The sequence below is a fragment of the Macaca nemestrina genome, chromosome 5 (genome assembly GCF_043159975.1).
Source record: "Macaca nemestrina isolate mMacNem1 chromosome 5, mMacNem.hap1, whole genome shotgun sequence".
NCBI lineage: Eukaryota > Metazoa > Chordata > Mammalia > Primates > Cercopithecidae > Macaca > Macaca nemestrina.
The window spans coordinates 141424485-141437284 of NC_092129.1; the positions used below are offsets into that span (position 1 = coordinate 141424485).

Genomic DNA, 12800 nt, shown 5'->3' on the forward strand with positions numbered 1-12800 from the left:
CCGCAGGGTTCCTGTGTTCAATATTGTCATTATCGTGGCTGGTGGATTCCTGAGTAAGAGCCTGGTCTTCTCTGTCCTGTTTGCTGTCACGCTGAGGTCATTTGGACCCTAGACCCACGAACCCACGAGAACGTCCTCTGACTTCCAGCCATATCCATCTGGCAGTTGTGCCAAAGGAGGAGGGAGGAGGTAAAAGGCGGGGAGTTAATAACATGAATTAAATCTGTAATCACAGGCTACTTCTAAAGTCAGCGTCTCACCTTCCTGCTCACTGCCCTCATTTCTCTAATAACCTTGGGTGGGCATTTCCGCCTCAGAAAAGAAGTTACAGCCCCAAACATGCCTGGTCCTTCATTCCACCAGCCACTTGGGGTTTGCATGAAGTACAGACAGGTCAATGTTTTTCACTGTAATTCTCTTGTGGGGGCTGTGACGTGCAGAAGGCACACCTGATACTTCTGCTCAGTTTTGCCTTGGACCATACAATTTTGGCCTGACCTGGACAGAGCTCCCACTACAGAAGCATCCTGCTCGCCCTATGCTGGGACTTCCTCTTTCTAGCATCAGACACTTGGGTTTCATGCTTATATGTGGTTCTTTCCAACACTCCCAGGAAGATTGTGGAGCATGGAGAAATAAGACATCATGGTGAGAAAGTGCATCCTTCTCAGAGAAAAGAGTTAAACTGAGTATCTTGTCCTGAGGAAATACTGGCAGGCTGAGATGGGATCCATAGGAGAACATCAACAGACAGTGTCAGACATCCTGTGTGCATTTATCGCTGGAGCCTGAAAATAGCCCCATGAAGGCAGAAATGTATGTGACTGGAACGAGGCCACATGAGTAAGTCACCGCCCACTGGCAGGAGTGAAAACTGAAGAGCTCCTTACCTGAAGGACCCCAAAGCCAGATGGAATAGAATGACCAGGAGTTCTGCCTGTGTCTAAACGCCTCTTTCCTGTATCACACAAGGGGCAGGGATGGAGGGGTAAAAGCTCTCCCCACCGGGGAGGCTTCTGGAGGCTGTCCCCATGTACTCGTCTAGTTCCCCACTCTGCCCTCCTCCTCCTCTCTCAGTCTGCTCCTGGAGCACCTGCTTCAGTTTCCATGCTCTCTCCAGTGCCCTCCTCTGTGAAGTAGGTAGGTGTTCAGGCCACCACGGAGAAAATCTCTGTGGGAGATTTTCTTGCAATCTCCCACAGATTTCAATCAGGATTTTGTTATTTCCCACCGTTCGAGATTCCCTTTAAGGGAAACGGGCCTCATGGATGGGGAAAGGATGGTGGGTCCTTCCAGCCCAATTTAGTGATGTCCAGGGCAGATATTATCCTCAATTCCCAAGAGCAATCACACTTTTCTACACACACAGTGTGTCTCATGTCAGGTAAATGTATTTTCACAATGAGCTCCACTCCTGTGGAAACAATTCTCTGCACACGGAGGTCCAGCTCCCAGCCTGCTCCATCACATAGGGACTTCCCCATTCCTCTGAACGCTGCTCTGTCAGAACCTGCCCAGGTAACGGTAACGACCCTAGAGAGATGATTTCTGAACCCCAATTTTGGGCCCATTAGAAGATGTGTGGGGGGCATTTATTTCATCCTGATGCTCTGGTGACAATCTTTGCAGAGGCACTAGATCCGGAAGCTGTTAATCTCTGCATTTATTTTCTTACCTAAAAGAATCAAGCAGCTCAGAGGCAGTGACTGTGCAGGATGCAGTGTTTGTATGCTGAGCTTGCTGGTCTGGAACCTGCACTTTAGCAATCCCATTGTTGCTCCTGTTTATGAGGTTGGCAAAGTGCCAGGGCAAGGGAGTATTATCATTAAATGCACTCCAGGAGAGGTGGAACACACGGGGGCGGTGTTTCTCAGAGGTCTTTAGACCACCTGCATCAGATTCTCCTGGAGCATAAAGCAAATGCTTAGAGTCCAGGGCCCCTGCAGATCTTCTGTATCCTAGTATACAGCTCCCTCTTAGTGAATCTCAAGCTTGTTTCCAAGAAGTCATTACAGTCCTTACGAAAGCCCATGACACATTCCTAGAGATTCATCCAGATGTAACCCAGTGTGTGGTCCAGTGCATGCCTGTGTGCTTAACTTATTATAGATCAAGTGTTATTTAAGTCCAACATATCAAACGTGCCTGAAATACTATATGCATTAAATTGGAAGACAAATGGCCATACTGGATACTCTCCCATTTGCGCTTACAGGCCACGCCATGCTCCATCCTCCCCATCCTGCCTGGGAACCTGACCAATGTGGCTAAACCAGCAGGCTCCTTGGCTGCCAGTTTCTGGCTGGTTGAACCAATGGGAAACATGAAAGGAGAGCCAAGGGTGGGGAGAGAGTCAGATCAGAGTTTCTGTCCTCAGGGCTCTCTCCCTGGGAGGTGGTGGCAGGAATGGCTGCCTTCCTCTCTGAAGGCTCCTTCAAGCCCCTCACCAAACAGTTCCCATCTCTGAGTCCAGCCACCTGCTCCATCTTCTCCTCTGTAGGCCCAGTGGTGGGAACGGCCCACCACTGTTGCCAGCCTCAGCATACTGAAGCACCCCTTACTGCATTCCCTAAATTCTATGCACATGTTTATTAAATACTCTTCAATTACCCAGTTTCAATGAGCCACCGGTGTCTTGCTGTTACCTTGACTGATACAATAGTGTTGTGTGGTTAATGACACAGACCTTGGAGGAAAACAATATCTGGGTTTGAATCCCTGCTCTGCATCCTTGCAGGGTGTCTGATCCTGGGTGACTCAGTTAACCTTCTGGGCCTCAATATTCCTCCTTGCCTTAATGGGCATGATGGTGCCTAACCATGCCAGTGATGATTCTGGACGCTAACAACAGAATCCAACTCTGGCTATCTAAAACAGCAAGGGAATTCTAGAGGGATATCAGTAACTCAGAGTTGATGAGAGGCTGGGGGATTGGGTTTGGAAAATGGGCAGAAGCCAAGAGAGAATGGACAGCAGAGGCCACACGAGACAGTCTGGCCATGTTGCCATCAATGCCACTGCCCCGGACACTGGAGGCCACCATGCTATTCCTAGACTCTGAATCCTAAAATTGCCTCCGAGTAAGTCATCTCCAACTGGCTCTGCATTTGTGTCTCATCTGCAGATCTGGGGTCCTGGGCAGAATCATGCATGTGGCCAGGCTTGGGTCAAGTCACGTGCCTGCAGCATAGCTGCCGGGAGGAGGGTGGGAGGAATAGCTGCTTCCGTCCTCAATAGAAGGGGAAGCAGGGCTCTGCATCTGTGTGAAACTCACACATTGGAGCCTGTACCCCCAAAAGAAAAAGGTGTTTGGTGCTAGAGAGTCACAAGATGACATGCCTCCATTATACCAGCTCCCAATGTTGACAGGATCCAAGGAGATGCCTGAGTAAAGCACCTGGCACACAGTAGGACTTTAATCCATGGTGGTTACTGCTATTACTGTTATAACTGTGGTCTCCATGCCTGTGCCTGGACAGGGTAGCTCAGGGAAGCCCATACCTGGTACTCAGGCAAAGGCCCTGAGCCCCCGAGACATGCTGCAGGGCCCATCTTACCTATATGCAGCTCTTGGAGACATGGTCAGCTTGGACTCTTTGCCTCAGAACCACCTAAGCTGTTGTTAAAATACAGATTCCTGGGCCCCTTCGCAGATCTGCCAAGTCAGAATGTCTGGGGGTGGAGACTGGGTGTGTACGTGTGCTACACTTCCTGAGTAAAGCCACGTGCCTGTGCTTGGGAACCATGGGGCAGGCTGATATTAAAGAGGGCGGGTTCAGCAGAAAGGCTTGAACCCAGCCTTGCGGGGTGAACAGTATTTGTTTGCACAGTACCATTTCACAGGGAGACTGGGGTGCAGGCTTGTGGGTTGTAGGGGTCAGTGGTCAGTGATGAGGAGGTTGGTGGCCTGGGGGGGTGAGTGACGCAGTGGGGACCTCAGGTGAGTGGGTCTAGACTCACCATGGTGCAAAAAGGGAAGCAACTGAGTGTTCCTATCAGGACTGTGACATCATGATGGCAGGAAGGAAGCTGTCACAAGGGTGGCTAGCCTGCCTCTCTTCTGCATTTTCCTGAGCTGTTCCCCCAGTCACATTTCCTCCAAGGTTTCTCAACTGTAAAGTAACTGCCCAGCCTCGTGGGGAGATGGTGACCATGTATGTGGGGCAACATCCTGTAGCAAGTAGAAGAGGCCCTGGGCCAGCCGGCAGACAACACATCTAGGTGGCAGATAGAGTGGAGGGGGCAGGGCTCGGGGGGTGGCCCTGGTGGCTGCTGCTGCTGCTCCTGCTGCTGCTGGTGCAGGTAAGGAGAGTGGGTAAGCAGGCTGGGCAAGAGGGCACCAGGGAGAGGGATGTAGACAGCCCAGCAGAAGTGCCCACTAGTGGGAGTTTCCTCTCATATCTTTGGGATGGACTGGAATGGGGTCAGGTAATGTGGTACAGATGGGAAAGGGAAAGGAAGGCAATGCATGCAGACTGTGCTAGTCCACCCTGACTCAGGAGGGACTGGGAGATGAAATAGATGCTGGAGGTTCCTCTACTGCATCTTGAAGTTGAGAGAATTAGGTGGATCCAGCCAAGCAATTCCCCAGCACTGTGCTGATATCCTGGGAGATGTAAAGAAAAGCAAGGCAAAGTCTCCCCTTAAAAAAGCATGCACTCACTGTGCAGAGGAGGCATTAGTAGAGCATAAGGTAAATAACAGCAAAAAGACAGGTAGTAACATGAAAACAAAACTTCTGTTGAAGTCACTAGCAAGACAACGAAGGGAGTGTGGAGAAGAGGATAGGAGTTCTGGAATCAGACAGGGCTGGGGCAACAAATCCCATCTCAGCCACACTCTACGTATGTGACCTTGAGTAAGGTTTGTAACCTCTATTAGGCTCAGTTTCCTCATTTGTAAATGGAACTGACTCACAGGTATGTATTTGTAGGTGGCACCTACTTCAGAGAGTTGTCTTAATAATTAAACAGTGGATGGATGGAAAGCCCTTGGCTCAGTATTTAGGGCCTAATAAGTGCTTAAATTTTTTTTTTTTTTTTACATGGAGTCTCACTCTGTCACCAGGCTGGAGTGCACTGGCATGATCACGGCTCACCACAACCTCTGACTCCCTGGATCAAGCGATTCTCCTGCCTCAGCCTCCTGAGTAGCTGGGATTACAGGCATGTGCCACCATACCTAGCTAATTTTTGTATTTTTAGTAGAGACAGGGTTTCACCATGTTGGCCGGGATAGTCTCGCCTCGGCCTTCCAAAGTGCTGGGATTACAGGCATGAACCACCGCCCCAGCCATGCTTAAAAATTTTATGATGGGAGATGATGATGATGGAACCAGGTGTAGGGTGATCCGTGACATTGAGGGTGAAGAAGAGAGAGACTAGTGCCAGCTACAACTGTTCAGGTTGATTCCCCTCTGGGACCAAATGGGAATATCCCTTCCATTTGGGAGAAGAGAGAAGAGTGGGAAGAGCATGTGTCTTGGGGACACCCGGAGCTAATACAAAGAGCCGTGTGAGGCCAAGTGCTATGGCTCACACCTATAATCCCAACACTTTGGGAGACTGAGGTCCGAGGATGGCTTGAGCCCAGGAGTTCGAGACCAATCTGGGAAACATAGTGAGATCCATGTTTCTATAAAGAACAAAAAGTTAGCTGGGCATGGTGGCACACGCCTGTAGTCCCAGCTACTTGGTGGGGGCTGAGATGGGAGGATCACTTGAACCCAGGAGGTCAAGACTGCAGTGACTGCACCACTGCACTCCAGCCTGTGTGACAGAGCAAGACTCTGTCTCAAAAAACAAAGACAAAGACAAAAGAACTGTATGCCAGAAAGCAAAAGGCATGCCTGGGCCACCACAAGTGGAATAGAAAATGGATGGTAAATCTGGTGAAGTTCTTTTGTACCTTTTTATGATGAACATTTTCCAGTCTACGAAATGTAGCAAGAGTATTTACTGTCAATTCATCATCTAGATTCAAACTTCAACCATGATACATATTTGCCTCATTTGCTCCATACAGGTAGGAATCTTGCTGACATATTATACATACATATAATATTATATATATAAAATATCATATCATATATATAAAATATATCATATATATAATATATAATGTATATATGCAAACAGACACATATATGATTGCAGAACCTTTTAAAAATAATCACAGAAATACTTGATCACTCCTACATGCTTGACGGAGGAGCTAGGAATACTCTTCGTCTGTGGTCCTGTGTCTGTGTTGTGGTCTGAGACTGGGGATGCAGAGGTGAGGGAAGAAATCATGTTTGCTCAGCGAAGTGCTTGACTCTTCATTCCCGGATTCCAAGCTGTAGGTGACATGGAGGAGCAAATGTGCCTGCTAGAAGGACAGACTCTGACCGTGGTCTGTTCTTACATCATGAAATATGCCTCCAGCCTGAAGGCCTGGCAGTGGGGGTGGAGCCAGGTTCCCCTGGAGACTCTGGTGCTCATGGAGATAAGAAACAAAGACCTAAACTGGGCCTGGGCCAGGAGGCACCTGCTGGAGGGTTATCCCACGGAAGCCATAATCAGGGTCATGGTGGTAGGGCTCTGGAGGCAGGACTTGAGGCTGTATCAGTGCATGACCTACCTGTCTCCTCAGGACCCCTTTGTTCTGCACTATCGGATTTGGCTGGTATTGGTGCAAAGGTGAGCAGCTGCAGGGCCCAGGTCAGCGAAGGGTCTCCTTAGGCACAGCCAATGAGCTGGACCCCATTTGCCCATTCATGAGGGGCTGTTTGGAGAGACAGCACAGAGCAATGGGAAAAGTTCCAGGCCTCAGATCAGGGGACCTGGGTCTTCCATTCTCTTGCTTTGTGACTTTTTTGAGAAAGTCAATAGCTTCTCTCTGGGCCTCCGTTTTCTCACCTGTAAGACAAGGATGTTGGACTAGGTGACATAAAAAATTATCTTACTCTGTGGCAGAGGGCTGCTAGAGAAACTGGTTAATTGAACATGTGCTATGAGCCAAGCACGTACCTTTTTAATCTCTTTACTCTGAAATAAGTGCTGCCGTCTTCACTGCAGAAGAGAAGACGCAAAGAGGTTAAGTTATTCACTATATCATTCTGCAGATAAGTGGTGCAGCTGTGACTTACAGGGATCCATCTGATTGCCTGGTGACTCAAGGAAATGGGCCCCATTTGGCCAATGAAAAGCTGTTCCTCTTCTCAGGGATTTCAATAGCAGTAGATGAGGCACAGTTATTAGAGAGGAAAATGAAGGACATTTTGGTGACCTTCAGTTGCTTCTCATTGGTGGAAACACTGCCAGTTCCCCCTCCTTTGTTAGCAAGCCTGCCTGCCTACATGGGGAGGCAGAACTGGGATGGTGGAGCTCAGTGGTTTTGCCTCAAGTTTTTCTATAAAACTCTTTTCAGGCTAGTGAATTTGAGAGGCCTCCATTAGCACAGGACATTACTCTTCTGCTATTTGAATATATGCTAATCTGAATATGTGAATATCAGGACAGGCTGGGGCTGAAGTTGAACTTCATAGCATCTGCAAATAAACAGTTGACCAAGCAAAGGGACAGAGCCATGGGCGGGATGGTTGGAATCTACTGAACCCATATAATAGAATACAATAATTTCCCAGTTCTTGAGAAACATACCCGGTCACTGGCAGGCTGATTACAAATTAATGACGCAATTGGTCAAGCGGTTCCATCACCCACTGCTCCTGACTCAGGAACATTTTAGTAATTTGGTCTTAGTGTCTCTTTGTTACATAAATACTAAAACTTCAGTCCTTTGCAAAGGTAAGGGCAGCCATCACAGGGCAATAGAAGATTCTGGATTCTTGGTCCCTCTCTGCCTTGATCACACTTACTGACCTTGGGGAAGCACCTCACCCTTTTTTAGGCCTCAGTAAATCCCTGGCAGTGGGGCTTCCCCTCTGTGACATTCAGTAGCTCCAACCTTTTGGGTTTGTGGATCTTTATTGAGTTCAGGGAAATAAAGGCCTATATTTCACATGTAGCAAAGTTGGCCCAGTCCAGGCACCAGTGGATGGCTTAGTCCTTGTGGTCTGAATCCATCATTGGAGTTCTGCCCAGTTCTTTAACTTAAGTCTTAAAAAAGACAAGAGAAATGGTTGAGAAAGACTGAGCTCATACTATTAAATGAGAACTGTATCAAGCTTAATAAGGATACACTTAAACATAATTATCTTCATTGAACCATAAAACAAGCAGTGCTGTTCTGATAGCAGCTTCATATTTCTTCTCTCCAGGAACTGGAGAAAACTTGAGGCTAATCTAGCCAGAAAAGCAGCATCCCGTACAGATTGTTCCTGTCTGTCTCCTGTGTGGGCTGCCTGACCCAATCATTTCCCCCGCTTAAATTTGCAGGGAAAAAGCATGACATTTGGCATCAGAAGGCCGGATGTGGAATCCCATCCTCCCCCACCACTGCACACTGGGCACTTTCGGATAAGTCAGTTCCTCTCCCAGGCTGGAACTCAATCCTTGCATTCATGTTATAAAGGAAAACCTACGTCCTGAAAGATGGCAAGGTCAACTGTAAACAAACAAAAATGCAAACATGCTGTTTTTTTCCACAAAAGATCTTCATGTAACCAAACTGAATTGACAGACTCCTTATTTCACAGCCCACAGTCATCAAAGGAAACACTTTACCACTCATTTGGTTTCATGTGTTTTTTAATGTGTATTTTTATGTATAGAGATGGAGTCTTGCTATGTTACCCAGGCTGGTCTTGAACTGCTGGGCTCAAGGGATCTTCCCTCCTTGGCCTCTCAAAGTGCTGAGATTATAGCCATGAACTACCACTGTTAGTTTAATATATATATATTAATCTTTACTACCTTCATCCTGAGCTCCACTCTACCCTTCCCTCATAGGCATCTTCTTAATAATTATATTTTGTATTTTCCATGCTTATTTGCATGCATGTAGATTCTTGAAAATATATAGAATCGATTTTGTGTGCTTTTGTTTTTTACACATTTGTTTTTTACACATTTCACTCTGTTGTAGAAAAAAATCTGCAATTAAACTGAAACTTCCACATCATCTATTGCACTCTCTTCTTCATGTTATCTGGTAATCATTTTGTGAGAGGAGTCTAACTTTCACAAATGCAGGTTATTGATAGACAAGCAAACTCTGCCCTGTCTTCCTTCCCCTGCTGAGAGGGAAAAGCAAACCCCAAACTGATATGCTTCCACATACAATTCATTTCAACATTCCTTTACTTCATATACATTTGTGCTTTTTGACTTCCATTTTTAAACTGGCATAACATCTTCTCAAATAAATTATGTATTGAGTATGAATTAAATAGAATTTTTAACATGTGTTTATTTTTGTCTCTCATGGTTTAAGCTTTATTTTTTTTGAAAATTATAACTCCAGTTATATGTTTTCAGACAGCATTGTGCTTCTGCGACTATCCCTCATTGCTATATGTAAACCTAAATCTTCAATTTTTTGGCTGCTAGGTAGGATTTCATATAATGTAGGGGCAGTATTGGATTTCATTTTTCCATTCCTCCTAGTGATGGGAACCTAAGTTGCTTCAACTCTTTACTACCACAAAACAACACAAGCATACAAACAGAAAAACAAACAAACAAACAAAAAACCCTCAAAATAAACATTTCTATTAATGCTCTTGAAGGAGCCGTATAAGAATGTTTTAGAGTACATGTGAAGTTGGCATTAAGCCAAACAGAAAATAAGAACAAAATAGAGGGTTTAGGAACATACCCACACATGGACAGTCACTTGACTGCCACTAAAGGGCCTCTGCAATTTAGTGTGGAAAAGACATTGTTTCTATCAAAGGGTAACGATCAGTTGGATACCCACCCAGAAAAAAAACAGGTTTTTAACTCTTTCACACTGCACGTGAAATTAATTGAAAATGTATCATAGACCTAAATAAAAAAGGTGAAAACAATATAGTTTCTGGAAGAAAATGTAGAAAAAAATGACCTTGGAGAAGGCAAATCTTTTCTAAACAGGACGTAAAAAATAGCATAATAGAGCGTAAGTCAGGGATGGAACATTGGGTATGGGATATCCACATGTTTATGCCACATACAGGCTCCAGATTGTTCTCCAGAATGCTGGGTCATGTTGCCTTCCCCCCAGCAGGGCTCAAGGATCCCTCTAGTGTCATCCACCTTCCATGTGCTCACCATTCAGATGAGTTCAAAGTGACAGCTCCATGTTTTTAAATTGGTATTTCTCTAACTAACAGGATCAAACATCTATTTATGAGTTTCTTGGGTATATGGTTTTTTACTGCAATGTGTAACCTATTTCTAACCAGTTTCTTTTGGCTTCCTTCCTTTCACTTGTTGATTTTTAATAAGCCCTTGGTTAGTTTAGATGTTGAAATTATTTGTATAAATTCATGGGACACAAATGCAATTTCATTACATGCATGAATTGCACAGTGTCCAAGTAAGGGTTTTTAGGGTATCCATCACCTGAATGATGTACATTATACCATTAAGCAGTTTATCATCACCCACCCCACTCCCACCTCTTTACTCTTCTGAGTCTCTATTGTCTATTATTCCACTCTCTATGTTCATGTGTACACATATTTTAGCTCCAGCTTATGAGTGAAAATATGCAGTATTTGTCTTTCTGACTTGTTCCACTTAAGCTAATGGCTTCCAGTTCCATCCATGTTGCTGCAAAATACATGATTTCATTATTTTTATGGCTGAATAGTATTCCATTGTGTATATATATCATATTTTCTTTATCCAGCCATCCATTGATGGACACTTTGGTTGATTCCATATCTTTGTTATTGTGAATAGTGCAGATAAACACACAAGTGCAGGTGTCCTTTTGATATATTGATTTATTTTTCTTTTGTTAGGTATACAGTTGAGATTGCTGGATCGAATGATAGTTCTATTTTTAATTCTTTGAGAAATTCATTTTTTGCAGTGGCTGTACTAACTTACATTCCCACCAACAGTGTATAAGAGTTCCATTTTCTCTGCATCCTTGCCAACATCTGTTGCTTTTTGATTTTAGTAATAGCCATTCTGATTGTTGTAAAATGTCTGTTTATGCCCTTTGCCCATGTTTTCATGAGATTATTTGGGTTTGTTTTTGTTGTTGTTGCTGTTGAATTGCTTGAGTTCCTTGTATATTCTGGATGTTAGTCCCTTGCTAGAAGTATAGTTTGCAAATATTTTCTCCCATTCTAAAGTATTGCTCACCTTTGTTTGTTTATTTATTTATTTTGCTGTGCAGAAGCTTTTAAGTCTCCTTTGTTTTGTTTTCGTTGTCACTGTTTTTGACGTCTTAGTCATAAATTCTTTGCCTAAAGCCCAGAAGAGTTTTCCCTAGGTTTTCTTCTGTTATTTTTATAATGTCAGGTCTTATGTTTAAGTTTTTAATCCATCTCGAGTTATTTTTGTATATGGTGAGAGACAGGGGGCCAATTTCATTCTTTTGCATAGGGACATTTAATTTTCCCAGTACCATTTATTTATAAGAGTGTCCTTTCCCAAATGTACGTTCATGTCAACTTTGTAAAAAATGAATCGGCCACAAATATGTGGCTTTATTTCCAAGTTCTCTATTCTGTTCCACTGATCTACATGCCTATTTTTATACCAGTGCCAAATTGTTTTGGTTACTATCATTATATTAGTGTTGTAATATAAATGGAAGTCAGGTAACACCATGCCTCCAGCTTTGTTCTTTTTGCTTAGAATTGTTTTGGCTATTTGGGTTCTTTTTGGTTTCCATGTGAATTTTAGGATTATGTTTTTCTAATTCTGTGCAAAATGATATTGATATTTTTGATAAAGATTGCATTGAATCTGTAAATTGCTTCGGGAAGTATGGTCATTTTATTTATTTATTTATTTAGAGATGGAGTCTCACTCTGTCACCCAGATTGGAGTGCAGTGGCGCACTCTCAGCTCACTGCAACCTCTGCCTCCTGGATTCAAGCAATTCCCCTGTCTCAGCCTCCCAAGTAGCTGGGATTACAGGCACACACCACCATGCCTGAATAATTTTGGTATTTTTAGTAGAGACAGGGTTTCACCATATTGGTCAGGCTGGTCTCAAACTCATGACTTCAGGTGATCCACCCACCTCAGCCTCCAAAAGTATTGGGATTAAAGGCATGAGCCACCATGCCCAGCCTATTTATTTTTATTTTTAATAGTAATCCTATTAACTGAAGTATGGTCATTGTAATGATATTACTTTTTTTGATCCATGAGCATGAAATGTTTTTCCATTTATTTTTGTCATCTACAATTTCTTTCATCAGTGTTTTGTAGATCTTTCACCTCCTTCGTTAAATATATTCCTACATATTTAAATTTGTTTGAAACTATTGTATATGAGATTGCCTTCTTTATTTTATTCTCAACTAGATCATTATTGGTGTATAGAAACACTACTGGTTTTTGTACATTTATTTTGCATCCTGCAACTTTACTAAATTCATTGATCAAATCTGAGAGTTTTGTGGTGAAGTCTTTAGGTTTTTCCAGATATAAGATCATGTGATCAGCCAAAAGGAGTAATTTGACTCCCTCCTTTCAAATTTGGATGTCTTTTATTTCTTTATCTTACCCAATTGCTCTGGTCAGGACTTCCAGTACTATGTTGAATAGGATTGGTGAAAGTAGGCATCCTTGTCTTGGTCCAGGTCTTAGAGGAAATGCTTTCAACTTTTCCCCATTCAGTCTGTTGGCTGTGAGTTTGTCATATATGGCTCTTGTTATTTTGAAGTATGTTCCTTTGATGCCTAG

General features: G+C 43.9%; 1 protein-coding gene and 1 long non-coding RNA gene across 3 annotated transcripts in view; both read left to right on the forward strand.

Moving 5' to 3' along the window:
- Positions 1-2621, forward strand: part of LOC105489633 (triggering receptor expressed on myeloid cells 1) — a 46899-nt gene extending 44278 nt beyond the window's left edge. For both annotated transcript variants that reach the window (XM_011754599.3, XM_011754598.3), the window contains one exon: positions 7-2621. In XM_011754599.3, the coding sequence (XP_011752901.2) occupies positions 7-112 (106 nt within the window). In that variant the 3' untranslated portion in view covers positions 113-2621. The remainder of the gene's footprint in view (positions 1-6) is intronic.
- A 1305-nt stretch (positions 2622-3926) lies between these two features.
- The window catches only part of LOC105489637 (uncharacterized), a 77949-nt gene continuing 69075 nt past the window's right edge, over positions 3927-12800 (forward strand). The window contains exon 1 of the long non-coding RNA XR_011623728.1: positions 3927-4302. This is a non-coding gene — a long non-coding RNA (uncharacterized lncRNA). The remainder of the gene's footprint in view (positions 4303-12800) is intronic.